General features: G+C 32.6%; 1 protein-coding gene across 2 annotated transcripts; it reads left to right on the top strand.

Annotated features, from left to right (window-relative positions):
* The first annotated feature begins 1,142 nt into the window (after window positions 1-1,142).
* On the top strand, window positions 1,143-22,237 carry LOC146138133 (adenylate kinase 9-like). 2 transcript variants are annotated; one of them, XM_083393374.1, is made up of 35 exons: window positions 1,143-1,297; window positions 1,363-1,426; window positions 2,392-2,506; window positions 4,014-4,161; window positions 4,354-4,530; window positions 4,604-4,732; window positions 4,792-4,968; window positions 5,703-5,819; window positions 5,879-6,076; window positions 6,199-6,279; window positions 6,350-6,503; window positions 6,566-6,717; window positions 6,838-6,980; window positions 8,729-8,863; window positions 8,943-9,021; window positions 9,195-9,315; window positions 10,019-10,084; window positions 10,173-10,385; window positions 10,453-10,628; window positions 10,720-10,977; window positions 11,059-11,184; window positions 11,474-11,604; window positions 11,715-11,934; window positions 12,001-12,150; window positions 12,346-12,453; window positions 12,644-12,871; window positions 13,815-14,034; window positions 14,127-14,328; window positions 14,510-14,677; window positions 14,920-15,116; window positions 15,192-15,398; window positions 15,458-15,617; window positions 17,844-18,008; window positions 19,345-19,496; window positions 21,783-22,237. In XM_083393374.1, exons 1-35 carry the CDS (start codon window positions 1,187-1,189, stop codon window positions 21,992-21,994), a joined length of 5,460 nt encoding a protein of 1,819 aa, XP_083249500.1. In that variant the 5' UTR covers window positions 1,143-1,186; the 3' UTR covers window positions 21,995-22,237. The 2 variants fall into 2 exon arrangements, with proteins under 2 accessions (XP_083249500.1, XP_083249501.1); XM_083393375.1 differs by having other exon boundaries at window positions 6,350-6,467; window positions 6,590-6,717; window positions 11,459-11,604; window positions 21,783-22,234.
* The last annotated feature ends 567 nt before the right edge of the window (window positions 22,238-22,804 follow it).

The following is a 22,804-nucleotide window of genomic DNA, read 5'->3' as shown; positions in this document are numbered from 1 at the left end:
TCGGACGTTTTTATATTCGTATTCCTGTCCTATTCAGCGTTACCTAGGCTATAACATTCATGTGTCTTGTAAATCAAAGGCGCGACGAATTCTACCACTTTGTAGGTACAGTGACAAACCAGTCGTTAAAATTGTAACTGGGAGAATAAATATAACAATACTTGACGCTCCTAAACGCTAACCCTTACCTTAAACCAAATGATGTGCGTTGATTTAATAATTGGTTTAACGTTGTGGCAGAATTCAACGATAGATGGCTGTTATGTTTAGTTTAGTCAGCCTGTTCTAAATAACTTTTCAACGTACTGCTTTTAAAATTGGTAATAAACACGGCAATCTTTGATACCTAACTGAGCTATTTTACCTATTTTGACATCTTGTAAGGTTATATGGGCTTTTAAGTTATTGTGGACATTTCAAATTGTTGTCATATATGTGTTGTTATGAACGGTTTTAATTGGTTTACTGTGTTTCTAAGTGGCCTCTTTTATTCTTGTAGCTATAGAAAACGTTTCAAACTTAGCATACCTAAAAATGTTTATTTGGGCTTCACATATTTGGCAAAAAAAATAGTAAGAGCCTATTTGGCCAGCAACCTAGTAACGAATTTAAAAGAAAAATAAAATATTTTTCTACCTTTCACACAAATATCATGACGATTGCTACCGACTGAAATCCTCAGGCTCATTGCAAAAGCAAGTCAGAATCTAATCATAAAATATCTGCCTGTTGCATACATTTATACGTGCAACTTTCCTAAAATGATTACAAGTCATGCAAACAAAATTGCTATACTGCAAATGTGTAAATCTGTTATATCTCAGGTCATACAGTTAACAATACCAACACACTTGGTAATATAACTTTACTAACTGATTTTATGTAGGCTTACCAGTTATCAAACAAAAATATTAGCCTGCCAAAGTTTCCATTACAAGGAATCCTGCTAGAAAAATAGCCTTTGTTGACAGACCTTACCTATGAAAGAAAGTAGAAGTTGATGGAGTTGAAATATGGTTAACTGTGGGTATAATAATAGATTTTTTTTAAATATAAAGGGCTTTGACAGTATTAGACATCATTAGTTCCTTCATTGTTGCCGGAATATTTATTAGTCAAATATTTCTAATTTTTTTAGGAATATATAAAACATATTTGTGTAGAATAAACTTTCCATAACAAAACAATGCCACCATCAAGCAAAGGACAGCCAAGACACGATGAGTTCAATGAAGATCTTACTGAGTTAAATTTTCTGCGTTCAAAGCCAACTTGTTTTATTGTTGTTGGAAAACCAGTAGGTTTCTAATAAGTGTACTTTCTAATAATCTTTACATTTTCTAAACCTTGTTAACCATTAAGGGATGTGGAAAATCAACACTGGCTGAAAAACTTTCTCATTATTGGAGATGCGAACTAGTAAATGGTAGGACCAATATTTAATATTAGTACAGTAGTAAATCATTTTTGTCAGCACATACTTCATGCATACAACTTAAAAAGATAGTTAATCTAAAAAAGTTAGAATTTACATATTATGAACATATATGTCCTATACCGGTCATGTTCAAATGGCGAAAAATTTCCAGCTTGGCGCGAATCATCTTTCTACGTCCGGCTTGTTTACGTTTTGATGCGGTCTTTTGAACTAGATCAGCGCTTTGTTACCGTTAATGGAAAACTTATTCAAAAATATTGGACATGTATTTTTTAACATTTTGTATTTTCGGCAATGTAATAAAAACTTGCAAGAAATTTAAACCTAAAAAAAATCGCGCTCGCTTCGCTCGCCACGCCCGCCCTCACTTGCAAAGATTGACAAACACTAAACAAGATTAACTATTAAACTTATCGCGTTTACATGAATAAAGCACCATCAAAATTAAAGCGTGTCCAATATGTTTGCTATTCGTATTTGGTGGATCATCATGTTGTCAGGTTTGGCTGTGATGGATCATGGCAGAAATCATTTCAACACTCCTGTCCTATACTATACACTTATTAAATAAATTGTTATGTTTGTAATTCAGTGATTCCCAAACTGCGTGCCTTAAGACATTGTCAAGTGTGCCACGAAACTTTTGTAATTTCGGGAAAGAGAGTATTTGTATTACCAATAGGCGTACGTACACGCAAGCATTTTAGACCTAAATAGCACTATTCATTACAAATTATTAATTTTGAGACATGTGTGAATGGCGATTGTAAAATTACTCTATTGTTGTTCTGTTAAAAGTGTGCCGCGAAAGAGTTAAGGTTTTTTTAATGTGCCATGAGCCAAACAAGTTTGGGAATCACTGGTGTAATTTGTAGGTATGTAAAATCAAAAATATAGTTTATATTAGTTTTTGTCTGACTGTATGCATTACAAACCCTTTAATGTTTACAAAGGAACTGAAACTATTCAAAAAGAGATTGAGATGAGTACAGAAGTTGGAAAAAAGATTCAAGAAGTATTGTTCAAGGGGGAATCTTTATCAAATGAATTTGTTATGCAACTTATCAGGTTATATTAAAACGTGTGTTTTATTTCAGCTGTACATGGTTACAAGCATGCACTTTAAAGCAGTGTAGCATTTTATTGTAAATGCAAGGTTAGTTTTGTAGCTGCCTCTTTCAAATTTTAATGTATATGTCATGTGTAGCCATGGTGGTTATTTAATTAGGGTTTACCTTGATTAACCTGGTTATTTTTAAGCTGGTTAATTTTTGCATCATATCTGGACAGTTTTACAAAGCAATGCACATAGTAAGCCACACGATAATTGGAAAACATAAAAGGGATTTAATGCAGCGTGTGCGATTGAGGGTTTTTTAAATGTCAAATGCTGGCCACAATTATATGAATGACGATTTACCTTTAAAAAAACGTTAAGCATTTTTAATAGTGAGGTAGGGCTTTAATTTCTTGATCAATGTATGTGTTAAACAAAATGGAATACAGTATGCTACAAGCACAGATACGCCAAATGCGAGTGTTACTTTACAGCTTGTTTTTGACTACACAAACAAATGCGAGTGTTACATTACAGCTTGTTTCTGACTACACAAACAAATGCGAGTGTTACATTACAGCTGGTTTCTGATCACACGAATATTGTGCTTAAGATGTGTCAGATCCCTTTGACTCTATTTGTGCAATTGATGCCTTTACCAGCACTAGTTTCTGTGCAAAGAAAAGTTAACGTATGACGACAACCTTCAGCAAAAAAAGAGCTCTTGTTTTTTTCATCATACCCTTTTCTGAGTCACATTTTCGACTATAAAAAAAAAAACGTTGCAAATATGGAAAATAAATTAGGCTCAATTTCTACAGTAAGCATCAGTATTTAAGTCAGATCACAAGGTAATATTGTATCATTCAAAAGTATATTGCTATTTATTATTCAGAAGTATGCTCAAGTAGGTCTATAGAAATGTAGAAGGAAGGTCAGTAATTAATCCATCTTTCCAATGTTAGAATATTTCATTTTTATGGATAAAAATCAAGAAGATTGTGGCATTTGTATTTTGGAAGTCAGGGGTTTTACGTTTTGGAACAGGAGAAAATTTCAGAAGTTTCTTAACATTTCAATTTAAATGGTAATTGAGGTTTAAGCAAGGGTAGTAAGGAAATAGGTTTTGTATTGGGGTGACTTAATTGTGAAAAAGATTTTTTTATGTTGGGGAAATATGTAAAAAGCTAATTGAATATTAAATACATATTCTAGTTTTGGGAGATTTGAGGTTGGGAACAAGTAACTTTTATATAATTACCAAACTAATTTATTTTGCATAATTTCTATGAACTAGTCCAGGGTAGTAATACAGAGTCCTTTGTACATCCACATTCGGCACCTATGCCTTCAGTTAAGAACCATGCTGTAGGTTTTTTAAGAAAAGTTTATAATGTTTCAGCTTGAATCTTACTTGTTAAAAAGGACAAGGAAAAAAAGCAGGTACTCTATGGCAAACCTGAAATAGTCTTGTGGCACACTGGTTGCGAAGGGCATGATATCATTTTTTTATTACAGGGAGAAGGTGGCATCCCTAGAAGTGGCACACTATGGTTATGTACTCGACAGTATGCCAATTGTTGATGATGATATATTATCGGTAACAGAACAAATTGAAATTATTCAAAATTGGAAACTTACTCCAGATATTATTATTAATATTAAGGTGAAGTTTTTAGGCATCCCAATATTGGGATACTAGTTACTTATATAGTACATGACTGGATTTTTGCTCATTCTAATGGATTTTTTGCTAATTTCTCTTGTATACATTTTCTATAAATATTGGATCAGAACTCTAAATATGACTTTTGTTACTTTAAAATATACATTATCTGAATTTTTGTTGATGTACTAGTGTCCTGATGTTGACTTGGTTGCTCGAAGAGAGGGATTCAGAACTGATTCACATTCCGGTGAAACTTTTCCAAAAAAATCGTGGGACCCACCAACAGCTTCTTCTGGCACTAAAGCTGAAACGAGTATCATTGAAAATGGAGAAGAAGAAGATGAAGAAGAAGCTCTTGAGACAGAGGTGGGCTAATTGTGTTTTTTACAGGCAGATTTTTTATTTGGAATTAATTTAACTATCAATTTTTTATTATCAGGTTTTATTAGATTATCCTGAAATTGATAAGGAATCTAAAAACAGACTGATTCATGCACCAGAAAATATTTTCGAACATGTTGAAGCATCCAATACGTTATATAAGGATGTGGCTCTCAAGACTGTTGAGGTAAGTATTTTACATTACAATATTATAAAAAGTTATAAACAGATTGACCTGTTTTAAAGAATTTTATGACTGATCATGATCAACATTATGTGATTGAGTTGGATGGAAATCTTGGTCCAATACTGATTTTCAAGCAGTTGTTGAGTAAACTGGAAACATACAATATTAGAAGAGCCAGTGTTCCAACAAGATTGCAAAACCCTGATGAGGAAGAACTTCCAGATGAGATTGAAACTGTAATTATGTAATCTCGGGAAGATTTTATTTCTGTTAGCCTTAATAATAAAGATCCTAATATTCATAAATTAAAAAATGACTATGTGATGATTTAATATATATATACTCTTGCTGCAATATATATATATATTTTATCGACATGCAAATTATCATGATAGGTAACAGAATTGTGCAAACTTAATTAATGAGTTACCAGGAGTAGTGTTTAAACCTAATTTATTCAGTTTAAAAAAAAAGTCATAATTCTGGTAATTCTTTGAAACTTTAAGGAGTGAAATCCACCAAGAGTAAATCTATATTTTAACTGGAATATATATTTTTTTAAATATCCTACTGGTTTATTAAGCATCCTAAAGATTGTTGTTTACTTATAATCTAAAGTTTCTAAACCAACTCATTTACATTTCTTCCCCAATTTCATTATTTTACTACTTTTGTTTCTAACTGAGAATTAAAAATCGATATATGAACATATGTAGAGATCCAGCTCAGTGTTTTATTGTTGCAAAAAAATGTTTTATTCAATATCCAAGTTATGAATATGTTTAATGTACGAACAATAATTTCATATTTTTGATTATCTAATTCATATATTATATTGAAATAACACTTCATGGTTGGATTTTTTGTAGTATTGATTTTATATTAAATTTCTAATTATTATTATTATTTTTTTTTTTTCTAAAAAAATTTTTTTATCTTAATCACAAGCTAAAGTAATTTTTTTATTCAGGATGAATTGCTCCGTATGTTAGCCTCGTATCAAATGCCAGCTCCACGATATAGGTGGCGAAGATCAAAGTGGGGTCGAAATTGTCCAGTTGCTCTGAAGGAAGGCTCAATACTGCAAGTCTGTGTTTGTCATATAGAAGTTTTTTGTAGTGTAAACAATATCTGATCTTACCACAGGGGAAACCTGACTTGGCTGTGAGTTTTTTAGACAAAATATATGTGATGTCATCACCAGAAGCTTTAAGCAAATTTTTGAAAAATCCACGCCCCTACTTACTTCCTCCAATGCCAGCACCACCCTGCAAAATTGCTGTAATTGGATTTCCATTGTCTGGAAAAACAACTATTAGTCAATGTTTGGCTAAAAAATACAAGGTTTGGCAGTTGTACATGCATTTGATAAATTTACAAATACATTTCTTAACAAAAAATTATATTCAAATCCTCTCAAAATGTTTTAAATTCAGGAATTTAATTTAATTTTATGTAATTATCAGGCTACAGTGTTTGATATGAAAGAGCTGATGAAGGATAAAATCAATGAAGCCAAATCAAATTTGGTTGCAATTGCTAAACAGGTAGGGCATCCTAATTTAATTGTGCTAACAATTTGCATTTATCGATTTGATATGTTTGTATGCTACTCAGGAAGCTTTGGAATCAGCCATTACTCTGGTTCAAAATAAGCTTGAACAAGAAGCACTTGAGAGAATTGAAATAAAAAAGTCGAAATCTGTATATCCGGAAACTGATGTTGCTGACCAAGGTAAATCTATTCAAATTAATTTAAATATAACTAAAAGCTTCTAGAATATTTATGTTCTTATATTACTAGTTTTATCAACTGATACAAATGTAAAGTAGTTATTGAAAGCTACATTAATTTAGATGAAGATGTTGTATCCATTGATCCTTCTGATAGTGCAAGCTTGATTCGAAATGAAGAAAGCTCTGTAGATCCTAATGACATAAGAGAAGCTAGTCCAGTTCCAATTGTTACCGATGAACACCCAGAGGTTATTAAATATGTTAAATTAAATAAATTATTGCAATAAAATTAAAACTTAATCTGTAGTTAAACACTAAAAAAGCATTTGTTTTGACTAAGAAATTCATACGTTAATTTTTTGGTACAGGTGAAGAAAATTGTTGATGAAGCTGTTAACAATGCAGAAAAACAGGAAGTTAAACTACCTCCCTCTGACTATGTTGCTGCACTAAAAGATGCAATTGACAATATGATAGCAAAGCGTTTAGAGGAAGACTCAGATTCACCAAAGTAAGAAAAATGAATTTCACTACCCTAATGATTTGCAAACTTTTTGTTCTTATGACCCTATTTTTCAGTTTTTGCAAAACTTTTAGAAAAATAGAGTAAAATATAATCATGTCAACATGTTCCGTTTCAAGAAGAATTAGTAAAAAATGGGGCTTGATTGTCAAGACTTACTCAGATGTATTTACAACCTACAAAAAATTATGGTTTTGGCTTTTATGTCTATATTTGGTAACTTTTGTTCCACATGGGTAAGAATCTGTCATGCGCTAAAGATGCAATTACATTCAAAACAAAGTATCTTGCACCTAGGCAATACGAATTTATTTATTTGGGATTTGTAATTCTAAGTGTAAAACTAAAATGTACTAAGTATAGATTAAGTCAAAGTTCAACCAATAAACGAGTTTTAAATCAAATCCATTATAAACAAACATAATAAATACAGTGTCTGCTTAGATATATCTTAATACTGAAAAGATAACTTCTCAAACCAAAGTTAATATACTATCTAGATAAATTTATTCTCTGTGTTTGTTGAATTTGCTACACGTTTTTCAAAACGATTTGCTTACTTGCTAAACCATTCACCTTATAGGCTTTAAAGAAAAGCTTCTGGAGTAAAAAAGTCCCTAGAATACATTGAGTGAACATAAAAATATGAATTTTATAAAATTGGTTTTGGTTTTGCAAAACGGGACTTTTTGGTTAATCTGTGCTTTGGATATGGAAATAAAGTAGTAAATATAAATATTTAAACAAGATCAGAATGTAGTACAACAACTCCATTAATGTATATTGGCGCTGTTTTATATGGGACTTGGCAAAATAAAGACAACTGTCTAGTTTTTGTTTAGTAATATTTCAAGAATAGCTAAAAAATACTCCATTATTACAGACATGCTAAATTTAAATCATGGCCCCCTTTATCACTGTAACCGGAAAACATTTAAAAAAAGTACTGCTGAAGAGGAGTGGCTATTGATTGTTTATACTTTAGATTAGTGTTGCTTAACCCGAAGCTCAAAAACATGCTAATCGCAAAATTACAACTATGTTTTACAGTTACTTAAATACACATGTGTCATTTTGAGATAAAGCATATAGTACAGCATTAAAGCAGAATTAGGATCAAGTGTCACATAAAAGATTAAAAAAAATTTAAAGTCAAAAAATATTTGCTTAATAATATACAATCACTCATGTATAGAATTGTTCATTTGTTATAATATACATTAGGTGTAACTAAACCGTGGCTCCTCCAAAATTTTTATACACCCCCTTCCTTTAGGTTGACTTAATTTTTTCAAGATGTCCAGTATCAATTTTTGAGTGAATATTAAGTCAAATTTTGTGTGCATTTTTACCTATTTTAACTGTTGAATCTTATAATATTTCATGCTTTTAAAAAAATTCATAAAACTTTCCAATATGTTTTACCCTGTTTTGAGAATGTAGCCTACACAGTATATTTAGTGTCCAAAAATCTATGATAAATCTAGCTAAGCAAAGGTATGTATGTAAGTTATGAAGAAAAATATCTGCCCACTTGTGAGTTGTGGCTCTTTTATAGATACTCAGTAGAAAACATATGTAGTCCAGCCTTTCTAAGACTTTTGTGGATCACTAATTAAATATCTAACCTATTAATGAACTCCAATGTGCTAGTAGCTAAATAATGGAATAGTTTTTAGTACAAAATAAATCATAGTTTGGTAAAACTAAGTTAAACTAAAATAAATCTTTTGTAGAAATGGTGGTTGGATATTGGACAATTTTCCTGAAACAAAGGAGCAATGGGCAGCTTTACTTGAAATATCATTAGTTCCAGATGAAGTTATATTTTTGGTTGATAAATCACCAAATGTGGAAACTATCAGGCAGAGGTAATTCCGGCTATTTTTGTTTTAATTGTGACTAAACATGCAAGAAAAATATCTGTTTTACAACTATTGTTCATCAAAGGTTCTATGAAATAAATAAGCAAGAGATAACTGAACAGTTTCGACAAAGGCTTTTGCAAGAAAAGCAGGAAAAGCTTTCTGTAAGAATTTGTAATGTTAAGTAGTTTTTTACAGTTTTCTAGGTATTTAAAGTATATGTTTTAAATATGGGTGTGTTTATCACCTAAGACAGATTTGTTTAACACAAAATAATAATACTTCAAAAAATTATAAAAAACCTTTGTTCTTTGTATTGGTTTGATACCTTTAAAAGGAAGAGGAAATGGAACAGGAACGTTTTTTAAAAGAGCAAGAAGAACTATCAGTGATTGCAAACCAAAAAACAGAAACTAATACGGAAGATGACAGTACAGATGTTGTACCAACTGAAACTGGTAAAACTACTTATACCAACTGTTCTAAAATGTACATAACGAAAATGTTACACATTTAGTTCTTATCTATTTTATAACTGAATTTTTATTACTAAGTTATTAAAAGGGGTCAAAATGCTAATGTTTTTGTAAGGTTTTTCACAAGGGTGTTATATCTATGCTACTTGGCTTGGTCAATTGGTCATGTCTGGTGCACATGTAGAAAATAGTCAAATGCATCAAAAGAAAGCTGATGCGTTCAATTACTTTGCTAAAATAACCAACTACATTGTTCAATTACCACCTTCGATATTGGCAAATTTTGTTATGAAATAAAATTTTATTTCAGGAAAACCCTATTTTTTACAACACATGGATTGTTGTAAGCACCAAAATCTTCAAAATTTTAGAACAACAATGTGCTTGCCCTGGCAAAATGCCAGTTGTACGATGGCATGATAAACTAGTAAAAACACTGAAATAATTTGCATCTTAAAACACCAGAGGTGTGCAATCTGTGGTCAATGGGATTAAGTATCATAATATTGCAACATCAATTTCTAAGATTAAAACATCATTTTTTTGTAATATTTAAAGAACAACCAACTTGAGCAAAGAAATAGGAAAATCATTAACTGTTTTGTTTGTGTGATTTATTCTTTAACCCAAAATTAGCCAAAAATTATGCTTAAAGCCCAGTTAACAATTGTTTTAAAATTTTTAGATGAAAATGAAAAAGTTGGAAATTTGAAAAAATTTGATGTTTCCACCATAAATAAACTCCGTCAAGGTAATTTGTTTTATTGTGTATTATTTTTACCCATTTAAATTAAGTTCAAAAGTAGAATGTGTAATATAAAAGTAATGCTTATCAACAGAAATTGCCGACTTTAAAAATTCCTACATCGGTGTTCCCCCATATGACTCCCAAGAGTTTCAAAATCTAAGAGACCGTCTTGCTGAATTTGACAAAGAATGGAGTCAACTACAAAACTCAATTTCTGGATCTGCCACCAGCAAACCAATAATCGTGGAAATCAAAGACAAGTCCACAGAAAATATTATTGAATTTGCAGTAAAAAAAATTGAAAGTAATTTGTTTGTCTAATTACCTTAATTATTTGCTTAAAAAAGTAACGTTTTTGGCAAAATGTTTAGACTTATTTGGGTATAATGCATGGGAATTTTCTGGCATTGATTTGGATGAAGAAGAAGAAGATGCAAATGCCGATGCAGAAGTTAGTGGGGAACAAGAAGAAGAAGATGAAGAGGCCGTTCAACACAAAAAGAAACATTTTGGATATACAAAGCACTACGATCCTGTTGCTCTTAAGGTACAATTAAACACTTCAAATTTACAGAAAAAACCTGATAAGAAATACACATACACTGCATTTTGTAATACTTATTTGCTATTCCTGGTAGAATGAAGGAGTGCTATGGCCCGGAAATCCTGATATTGCTGGAAAATACCGTGAACGAATTTATTACTTTAAATCAACTGAGTTCAGAGAAATTTTTGTGAAAAATCCTCTTCCCTTTCTCCCAACCACTCAACCACTTACCCCTCCTGCCCCACGTATACTTATTCTTGGAGCCCGTGGTTCTGGAAAGACCCTTCACGGTCGATGGCTTTCTGAAAAACTTGGTACTTTTCACATATCATTTCGTGAGCGCTTACAAGTAAGTAATTGAATTTCATAGAAATAAATAAATAAATAATATTGATATATATCAAACACATATTTGTTTTTTGTAATGCAGGAACTCATTTTGCCAAAAACTAAACGGAAGTTGGGACCAGAACATGAGGAAGATCGACTTTTAAAGAAGGAATTATCAGTTACAATTAGTGAAGCTGTCAAAGCTGCATTAGATGTGAATGAACAGGTATAATGCTGGTAGTTTATTTTGCTAAATAAGTTATTTGTAATGCTCCTATATTCCACATATATAAATTTTTATTTTAGAGCCAGGCCGTTAATATGCTTTCCCTTTTTAAAACAGAATATAAACCTAAATTCATAAATTAAAATAAAGTTGAAAAAAAGTATGCCAAATATGCATAAATTTTGAACCTGTATTATTCGGGTGCTTAGTAGAATAATTGGTAGTCTAAGTTGTAGTAAATGTACATAATCAAGTTATTCATATACTCTTTTAGAATGTTTCAGCTGAGGACCAAGTAGAAAATTTTGATTTAAATGATGAAGAAGAAGCTATCAAAAGTAATTTGGAGGACGATGAACCATTACCTCCTGAGATTCTGGAAAAAATTGTGACCAAGTGGTGGCGAACTGAGCCATACAGGTTTGTTTATTGACAATTAATATAATATTTTAAATGACAATTTTTTAAATGATAAAATTACCATTTTAAAATGATAAAAATTTTTAAATGATAAAATTACCATTTTCTAGATCTGTTGGATTTGTGTTAGAAGGATTTCCTAGGACCGTTGAAGAATGCCAGTTTTTAGTTCAATCTGGCCTTTTTCCTGATGCTTGCTTACTTTTAATGGTTGAAGACAAGGATGTCATAACACGTCTACTTCCTGGACAAATGGATAAATGGATTGCCAGGAAAAAATTTCAATCAGAAAAAAAGGATAAAATACGACAAGCAAAACTTAATATCAAGGTATTATTTCCTTAAATATATTCGCCACAATTTTGAAATATTTTTAACAATTTTTTGTACAATCAGAAAGCGAAAATGGAAAAAAGGAGGCAGGAACTTATTAAAGAACGTGACGAAGCAAAACTTTTAAGAGATTCAGAGAGAGATGAAAATGAAGAAGAGGACGATGAGGAAGAAGAAGATGATATTGAAGAAACAATTGCCAATGAGTTTGAGGTTTGTTATTAACTTACTCTTTAACCGGTTTAATGTCATGTACAAGTTACAAGTATGGTGATAGATAAGCAATAACTTATTTGATCAAGCAATAACTTATTTGTGGTTTCAAGATCCACGCTTGCTGACCTTTTAACTAACACTTTTGTTACCTTTTATATTAGAAATAAGTAATATATCAAAAGTAATGTTTAGGATGATGATGAAGGTGAAGAAGAAGATGAAGAACAAGAGGAAGATGCAAAAGAACGAATGAAATCAGAATTCGGAGAAAGATTTGATGATGAAGTTGGAAAGCTACAGGTAAAGATGGAAAATCGACGGGGATTTAGTAGCTTATAATAACGATCTTGTGTATAAAAGAATAATATAAGCTGCTTATTACAGCATCCTTGATAGAACACTAATAATTATCTAGTTTTTTGTATTTTAAAATATTTCATTCTACTCGTATATCAAACTCTTAGTTTTATTCGAATATTCACTCCTACAGACAGTACAAGAGTCATTTGAAGAAAGCTCTATTCCCAGAATTGAAGTGCAAGCCAGCAGAAAATCTGATATTGTGAAATATCTTATTGAAATCAAAATGAAATCAATTTTGGATACTAGAAACGGTATTTTTGAAAGAGTGTATCCACTAAGTCAGGATGTTGCACAGCGAATGTTAATCTCGGGTTATAAACATCCCAGCAGTTTTGGAAAATGGGATCCAGTAAAAGTAAGTACAAATCTACTTTTCACCATATTTGCACAATAACTTTTGATCAAACAATACCATGCTTATAACAATATTTTACCTTAAAAACTCATTTTCATTGGTAAATTTTTTAATGTTTTGAGGTCACTGTTTTCATTTTTCTGTTTGTGTAATTATTCAGTAAAACCATACATGATATTAAAAATATCCTTTTTATATATTGCACCACAATACACATTTTGCAAAACAATGATTGTCAAAGGGAAAATCGTGATTCAGTAATAAGAAATGTTGTTTTAAGAAGTAATAAAATAGATTACTTGTAATGTAATTTTTGTTTAAATAGATGTTTAAACGATTGTGTTAAATAAGTGGTTAAACTCATGGCAACCGATAGTTATTAATTGATGTCATTAATTTAACAGGGCATTTAAAAATGGTAAGTAAAAATATTTCTAGGGACATAATTGGGTCTGTACTCTTGTTCTAATTGACACCGAATAGTTCTGGAATGTGTATGAACATGTGTGACAAACCAAAATAACAAAACAAACTTTAGCTATTGCTTAAAAAATGAACTGGATTGTGTGTTAGTTGAATTGGTACTGTACTCATAGTGTAATTGCTATGGAACGCAGTTGGCAAAATTGGTACCGGTAGATTTCTTATTTACACATATACCAAAATAACTTTGGGTACTGTAAATGAAAATCCACAATCAACTAAAAACCTTAACAACAGATTTTAATGTACTTTTGCTAACCTTATGCCATAAAAATGGCAATCTGTGAAGAGATATGTTTTTCTGAATATGCATTATATTGATACAATAGACACTAAATATTTAGATTGGCAAATTATGCCTTTAATTACATCCCCTTTTTGAAAACAATTTCGCAGTCCCTGTTAACCAACATAAAGTCAGACAAGCCAAGATGTAATGTTTCTGTTTCTTTCTGTTTAGTTGCTTGAAAAGAATGATGTCATACAACCTGTACATGGTACCACAAATCCGGCTTTTCCTGTTGCCTACAACCAGTACATTTATTTCCTGTCATCTAATGATTCAAGGAACAAATTTATTGCTAATCCTCAAAAATACATTACAAATGCAAAATCAGCTAAGCCTGTAGTACCAATACAGATTGCTATAGTTGGACCACCAAAAAGTGGCAAAACAACTTGTAAGATTTCACATTTTATAATATTAAAAAAAATACTTTAAGCAAGTAACAAAAACATGGTAAATGTAATACTCATTTGTTTCCTCATGTAGTATCAAAACGGTTTTCCAGCGAATATGGTGTTTTTCATGTTTCTATTGGAAAATCAATAAGAGATGTCCTCGAAAAGCAGCCTGATTCAGTTTTGGCAAAGCATATAATGACATACCTGTATGATGGACAGGTTATTCCTGATAGACTTGCTGTGGAATGTCTTGCAACAACTCTTCTTGATACTCTTTGCACTACAAGAGGGTATGGTAGTTATACAAAATATGGTAGTTCTTTTTGTGAAATCCTTAAAGACAGATGTATAAATCTGAGTTGCCTTTGTTTATTCTAAAACAATGCATTTCTGAAACTGTGGTATTAAAATTTACATAAATATTTATTATACCGGTTGAATATTTTAATTTTGATTTGTCTTTTTACACAGTTATGTTTTGGATGGTTTTCCATGCACTGAAGCACAGATCACGATTCTCCACGCTAAAGGTATTGTTCCAGTTAAAATTTTTGAATTGGACATCGATGGAAAAGAAGTATTAAAGAGATCACAAAAAGACAGAATTATGCCAAATAAGGATTATGTAGCACATGACAGGTGTTTTTTATGATTTTTGCATGTTATTTTAAATGTATTTAAAAACTGATTATGTTCAGACTTAATTTATATTTTCCAACTATAAAAGTATGTCAATAAAAAAATAAAGTTCTTTAACTGACACAAGGTATGGATTGTATAACTTTGATTGGTAAAATTTAATGTAACATATTTTCTGGTTTTGTAGTGATAAGTTTTTGTTTGTTAGTAGAGAAGTTTTTAGTGTCAAAAATATTTTACAGTGACAAAATTACGATTTTAAAGCACACTTGTTACAAGGAACAGATTACTGCGGTTCAAACTTATTATGAGAACCAGCATCAAAACTGGGTGCACATTGATGGTTTGATTTCCAAATGGAAACTTTGGTCAAACGTTATTGCATTAACAAAAGAAAACGTTGAAAAAATCCAAATATATTTAGATCAAATATCCAAAGGTATACCTTATTTTAATGAAAAGTGTTTTTGAAACAAATTAGCAGTACTTTATGGAAATTTTTTAATTTACACAGGAGAAGCTGCATGTTTGTCTAGCCTTTGTATAAGTCCTAGTGAGCTTGAAGTGCGCCTTGGAGAATATGGCCATTATTGTCCTGTAAGTTTAAATCTTAAAGATGAACTTGTAGACTGTTCTGAAAGAATCTCTCTGACAAATGCGGCTGAATTCCGATCGAAGTATTACAAGTTTGCTTCTGAAACGGAATTAAAATTATTTTTGGGTATGAATTTAATTGCACAGTTTAAATGGTCCCTCTTTTTAATGCGAATGTTTAAACAGAAAAACCTGAACAGTTTGTTACTCCACTGGCAAAGAAACATTTACCTGAACCCAATATGCTACCCCGCCGAATATCTCACAGTGAGGCGAAGTCCCTGTTTCCCAAACAGGTGGAACTGAATGGTTATTGTGCAGTAACATTCTATAATGGAAAGTTAAGGTATTTTTTTATTTATTAGCTTTAATAATTTTAGTTACAAACTCTTGTTATAATCATCTCTTATCTAAACGATTTTTTACAAAATTCTCCAAATGTTTTTTTGGTTGAAAACATATATAAACTAGACGGGGCTACGGTTTTGTGTATGTTTAATCACGGGGAGTATTTTTAGCAATTAGTTTTGTATATGTGTTTTTTAATGTCAATGGGCCGTTTTAAGTGGGTTACTAAGCGTTGTTTTAGTTAAAAAAAAGTATTTAATTAGGCTATAAATATGATACGTGTTTTGCAAGCAAAGAGTGATATGGGCGGAAAATTTTCTGGCTTTACCTATGACTTAGTTTCGCACAATTTGGACATTATAGGCGTTTTGCGGTTTCCAGTAATAACACTAAATAAAGCGTGCTTTATACCCTAATTATTGCTTATTAATTAGCAGCAAAATATATTACTCGATGACCTTCCTCCGCTCCAATAGACCCTTTGCAAAAGGGTCAATATATACGTAAAATTCTCCATTAGGTGTTATGTTTCAAGAAATCCCTTACGTTACAGACCAAGCGCTCTTTGCCATTTTTTGTTGTCGTTTTTGGTCTACCTCATTAAATCCAGCTTACTAGAAATCCCCATTATTTAATAACTAGAGAAAAGCAATAACTCGACCAAACCAAGCTATGTCCTGAAAATAAATGTTTGGTCCACTTAACTTTCACAAAAACTATGTTCCTCAATCGAATTTTCGGCCATTTAGCGCGAGACACGTATACTTTAAACTTGCAACTATAGTATTAGTTAAACTGTTTTTAGAAAAATGTATTTGTCTTTTCACGGCAAATCCAAGGTAAAGCGAGATAAAACATATTTTTTAAATGGCCGAAAGTTAAATTGACTTGACTGTGACGCGAGTTCAACGACCCAAATTCCACATACTATGTTAATTACACTATTTAGTTTCTCTGTTTAAACCATGGGTCGGCAACCTACGTCCCGCCGACTGGATCTGGCCAGCCAATGTAATTCATCCGGCCCGCGACCTACTTTGAAAATTGGACATGAGGCCTATCGCCATATATTTTGGGTATTTTAAATCCACGTAACTGCAAAATATTTTCGCAAATCTTGTTTAGCCTATGTACTTATAGCCTGCATTAAACAAACACTGTTTTCATATTGATATAAACAGCGCTTAGTACAAATAGGATTTTAAAATGTTAAGTTTTGAAACTGCAATTTTTTTTATATTTGCGGTTCTCTTAGCAAGAAACAAAACCGTAATTTAGCAATGTAACGTAAATCGACAACTGGAGCACATTAAAGTTGTTTCTCATGTCACAACGGCCAATTGCATTAAGATGCGTTGAGACGAATAATTATGCAAAATCAATTAGGTGAGAATATATTTTAATCCAATATGTAAAGTTGGTCGCCGTTGGGCCCTAAGGTGGCATGAAAAAGTCAAGACATGGTGTCACAATGTTGAGTCATAAAACATATAATCTTGAAAAAACTCTTGTTTTCAAAAGGCTCAAATATGCAACTAAAGTTAAGAATATTGACGCCATGAGCGAAAAAACGCATTTATTTGCTTTAATAGTCGTTATTTAAAAAAGGCGTAACATATTGCACACATAATAGATGCTCACAATTTACTCGACATAATCGCATTTAATGATATTGCAAAATGCTATTCTATGTGAGTTTATACGGAGCAGCATGGCATGCATGATGTGCACGGCCCTATGCAAGGTTCAAATTAGAAAATACCGTATTTAACCAAGGCAACACCGAGTAGTTCTTAAAATAGTCTTTCTCAGTGTTTATCGCCTACAGTGAAGTGAGTATACTTGGACACCTAGATTTACGGAAACTAGCTATTAAATTGAACTAATTTTACCTTTAATCATTCTAAAAATGTTTATTTAATAAATCTGTTTTGCTTATACGATTGAGAATGGCATGACGAGTACACAACGATTCGAACTTATTGGGCCATGACCGAAAACCTTTTTTCGATTAACAAAAATAAAAAGCCCATAAAAGAATCATGCTGTATGTGGTAAAATCGAAAATAAGGTTCGAACTGGAAATGTGACACACAGGTAACACTCAAAATAGATTAGATTAGAATAATGTCATTCTAATTCGCCAAACTTAGCAAATAGGATTATCTCGTTGTCCAAGTCTGCTGATCAGTATTTCTGATTAATTGTCTTTCTGTTTTGTTAGTTATGAAAGCCTGGTTGAAGGAAGTTCAGAGTTGGTTGCGGAATACAAGAACAAACTGTATATGTTCAAATCAGAGATGGCTTTAAAAATGTTTTTAAGGCGTCCTCATCTATATTCCGATTTGGTTCTGCCCAAAAAACTGCCCCCAAAGAAACAACTCGTTGAGTGAGTATCAGTAGGCCTATAAAATGTTAACCAGTAGGCCTATAAAATGTTAGGTTCATTGGAATATGTTGAACTTTTATGCATTAGCATTTAGCAATGGCTTGGATAGACAATCGATATAAAAAAATTAAAATCAACAAATATCTAAAACCCTGATTTAAACTATAAATATTACCCTGCCCCAGGGGCGTATCCAGAAAATCAAAAAGGGGCCGAGTTTTCAACTTAGGGAATTCCTATTTTTCGTCTGACGTTAATAATTAATGACGTCATAAAATAGTGACGGTATGACATCATAAAACAGTGATTGTAATGACGTCATATTAAAAAATCAGACACGGCCAATTTACGTCCAGCCATAGCGAACCTTTAAGACGCAAAGCAAACACGTGCGTCGAAATCGATTAGTGTACAATTGTTAACTTCAGGCGAAAATCAAGCCGGTGAAGTATGTGTAACTGATTTTGGTAGAATCATGTTTAGACTATCAGCAGCGCATTCTCCTAAGTTCCATGTACGGGATACCCTAAATTGCAAGCACGTCTCTCGCCACCTGCAATTCTAAACGAAGATCGTCTTTCCCGAGTGTTATTGTTCCACGATTAGCGCAGTTGAGGGAATAAAGGTGTCACAAATTTAATTATTGTAGCGCCTTTTTGCGGACCTAATGCGTTAGGCCGCGGGAACTGCCGTCCGGGTCGGCTACCCGTCGCCACGGTTTCCCCTCAGGAATAGGACATTGTGTGAATTTCGCAGCCTCGGTTTTCTCGGCGTTGCGTGATATCTTTGTGTCGATTTCGTTTGCTATTGCGTGGTGTCGTTTTGATATCATTCGTCGGGTGGATACCGAGAGAATCGGACGCATTTTGAGCACAGTTTGCAATCTCGTTGGTTAGAGACAAGCTGTAGCCTTATGCGAGCACTTGGTGTGCATGGTTATTAGCCGTATACTGATTGTCGTTCTGTCCAATAAACGTCTTGCTCGAGAAAGTAAAGTCATTCCTATCCACAATGTCCTATTCCTGAGGGGAAACCGTGGCGACGGGTAGCCGACCCGGACTCTGCTTCAATTAAAAAAATGCCGTTGTTACACCAACATCAGATATTAGCGCGAACAGCGAGGGACGTTAGTTGCGCTTAGTAAACTCGCAGTTTTTAACGCCCTTGCTAATCTGCCAACCTAAACGAATAACAAAAGGCGAAAGAAAAAAAAGATCCTGTGTTAACCGTCGTTCAAGGAGACGAAAAACGGCGTTTTCGTTTGATTTTGGTCTCGCATTATCTTACGACGCGTGACTTAATTACATTAAAACTGTTATTTATTATTTCATTACAGGGTCAGGGGATTACCGATGCTTGGTTATCTGGAGCAAGGAGCTGCAGAGTCTATAACAAAAGCTCTAACAGCTGCTGGGTGCTTTAAACCAAAATTTCCTTTTCTTTCTGTAAAAAAATCTGTCCTGACGTATGTTGCTTGTCATTTGAAAGGTAAACCTTTATGTGGACTTAGAGTTTAAATAACATTAAATTAGAAAAGTATAAACTAAGAAAGTTATAGCAGCAGCGGCTGCAAAATTGTAAAATGAAATAGATTTATGTCAACATTATGTTTCTACAACTTATTGCATGTATGATCACAATATATACATGTGAATTTTTGTCCATCATGTATGGCGTAAAATTCGACGTTATCGGAATTTGCATTTTGTACCCATTTATTGTTCCCTATTTCGTTAGGCGGACACAAAGTTTAATCCAAAATCGCAAATTTTGTTCCGGGAACAATGTTCGGAACAAAATTTTGTTAGTTAACTCCCGCGTTGATGAAATCTTTTCTAGAGTCAAACATTAGGATACCTCAGCAAGCTTTTTTGTAATTCTAAGACGTTTTGTCTTTTTATGCGGGTCGTATTAAACTGCGTCCCTTTTATTTAAGCAAGTCCAAACTCTTTTTAAGGGAAATCTGTCTTTTTGATAACTGTTATAATTTGTCTGGTTTAAACATTATAGTAGATTTCAAACCAAGACGGTTTGACATTTTTAGCCCCCTTACTGTGATATTTACACCGCTTGTGCATAGCTCGTGCTCGCCTTCTCCCTTTAGATTTGCACTCCACGATTGTCTGTGGTGGAATGAACAGCGAAAGTTAGTGGGAATTCTATTAATCATACCCTTGATTAATATTAGTTGGTGTCATCTGGCGCTTTTAGTAGCCGTAAATAAGCCAAACGTATTGCTAGAACTGTACATTGTTAGGCTTAGCGGCGACTTGAATTGAATGTCAGTAGACAATTAATTAGGTTTGTCTTTCAATATTATGTTTGTTATAAAAATAATTTGAGTTGTTGTTGATTCTTAACATAACATAGTTTTTGCTTTACGAATAAAATACTTTGATTTAAACCACACGCTTATAACGCGATGGAACGTTATGAAGATCGACTAAACATGTTGTAGGTCATGTGTGACACAATAACCGACTTCGGACATAAGACCGAAAATAAAGCAAAAGCAACGTCGGAATAAAAAAAAGTTTAGAATAACACCAGCACGACACCCTATAGTCGTAATAAGTCTAATTTGGGATAAAACCAATACCCATCGAAATAAGACTTAAATGGCCAGAATAAGGTTTATATCACGTTTTACCTATAACCCCAAACCCCACCGCTAAATTCTTCAATAACTCCCCTAAAATTTAAACTTTAGCCCAATTTCTAACCCCACACATTGCCCGCCCCTAACCCCAAACAGGGTGAAATATTTCGGTGAAGCGCCCAAAAATAGACACCAAAACAGCCAATGAGACAGGTGTAACCCAATTGGGCATATTGTCCGTGTAGGCCTTATTCTGAAGAATTTAGTTTTTATAAAGACGAGAATCTATTCTCTCCTGGTTAGCAATGCGTATTTGGCTTTATAATGTTGTTGGCCTTAACGCTATGGTATAAAAGATTATTCTACTTTAGATATTGTTGCTTTGTAGGTTATATTGTGTGTTCCTTGAATACCGTTATATTTTTTTCGAACATTACTGCTTTTTTAAACTACGGAGAAAAAACGATAACGAGGCGCGCTTTCACGCTAATCTAGGTCAAGCTCATGGCGTAAGTACAAGTTTCCTGTGAGAACTTACCATTAACTAATTTTTTTTACTTCGAATACTATAATTTTTGAGTGGCTAAAATTTTGTTGAACATGATTTCACAACTGACATCAAACTTTATTACGCCAAACCTAGTAATAAATTCGAACAGTCATGAGCTGTAAAACATATGCGTTGAACTATGTGTTCATTACTTACGAAATACGCAACATTTTTGCACATGACGCGCTGCACTAAATTTAACGTTTCAATCGACCTTTTGCTAAAAACGGTAAAAACTTCCTTTTGTAATACGTCAGGCCTTCGTTGTAATTTTAAAATCTTTGTTACCTTTAAACTGTTTCCTTTATTGCAATACAAATATTGACGTAATAAATATAATTTTAAAATTTCAACAGTAATGCTCTTACTCTTCTCCACGTAAATTTAAATAATATTATATATTTTTATTATTATTGGCAACAAAAGATTTAGCTCAATTCATTTTTACTTAAAATGCAACTAACGTTAGTGCCTTAATTTTAAAGGTTTATTACTTCTAGTCGTGAGAATACTACACGTACCGTCTATTATACGTTTAATATATCTAAAACCACAAAAATGAAATATGTATAGTTATTTCAACAGTGTTCACGATATCGCGTATAAACCTTATGTCCTTTTTTAGCATTTAATCCTAAGAGCTCAACATACAGTCGGAAGAAGTATAAACAGATGTTAACACAATTCGAAGAATGTTGTAACCTTATTTCCTACCTTGGAACAACCATGACACGGCGATACACCGACCCAATTTATCGGCCGCTTGGCTTTGACAACAAAATGCATTTGTTTTTAAGCCTTGCAGATCACCCGCCACGAAAAAATTGGGTTATGTAAATACTATTGTTTACCTTTGAATTTCCTAGCCGATGTATTTTTAAAGTATTACTCTATTTTTCTTGAGAATGTTTAATTGAAGTACATATTTATTGCTTTTTAAACTTGTTGTAATATAAATGCTTAGCGCCATACTTACTTGGCTGTATTTGCGTTTGAGAACAACTTTCGAAAGTATTTTGAATGTAATTGTTTGGCAGAATACCTATATCAACATGTTTTTTCAAAGTCGAGCTAGGTCGAAGTTCTTGGTCAGTTATGTATTGAAGAATTACCAATGTAGGCCTACATGCACTAGATTACGCAAAATGATTCGATTTTCAACCAACCAGGGAGTGGGGGAAATGTGTTTGAGGGATGTTGATATAAGGATAGTACAGTAAAATTACGTGTTTGCTGCTAAAGAAGTAAAGGTAAAGTTACTTTTTTGCTGAATAATTTGTAGGAAGTGTATGTTCATTACTCCGAAACAGTTGGACTTTTTACCTAGATTTTTAAGAAATGAGGTTTTCATGCAAACAATCAGAAATTTTAACAAGATCTGTTGTAAAGAAGTCGGTTGATAATATAGGGAGTTTATGTACGGTATGACCTGTTTATAACCATTTAACTTTAATATTGCTGCAACAATGCTAATACATATAGTCCTATTTTCGTTATCCTGCATGTTTTGTCCTACTTTTGTAAAATATTTTTAACTTATAAGGCGCCATGTATACCATTACTTGAATTATGACGTCACGTTGTGAACTTGGGAAAATATCTCTTTCCTTGACCCGCCATTTTGCTTTTTTCCTTGACCCGCCATTT

This window comes from Ascidiella aspersa, chromosome 7, assembly GCF_963924565.1.
Source record: "Ascidiella aspersa chromosome 7, kaAscAspe10.2, whole genome shotgun sequence".
NCBI classification, from domain to species: domain Eukaryota; kingdom Metazoa; phylum Chordata; class Ascidiacea; order Phlebobranchia; family Ascidiidae; genus Ascidiella; species Ascidiella aspersa.
The sequence above is the reverse complement of the archived record's forward strand: the minus strand, read 5'-3'. Positions and strand labels throughout refer to the sequence as shown.

Coding starts and splice junctions, on each gene's coding strand:
- LOC146138133 (XM_083393374.1), top strand. CDS start 1,187: ATGCCACCATCAAGCAAAGGACAGCCAAGACACGATGAGTTCAATGAA. Junction 9,022..9,194: donor AAAAGCAGGAAAAGCTTTCT/GTAAGAATTTGT, acceptor TACCTTTAAAAG/GAAGAGGAAATGGAACAGGA. Junction 11,605..11,714: donor TGGCGAACTGAGCCATACAG/GTTTGTTTATTG, acceptor ACCATTTTCTAG/ATCTGTTGGATTTGTGTTAG.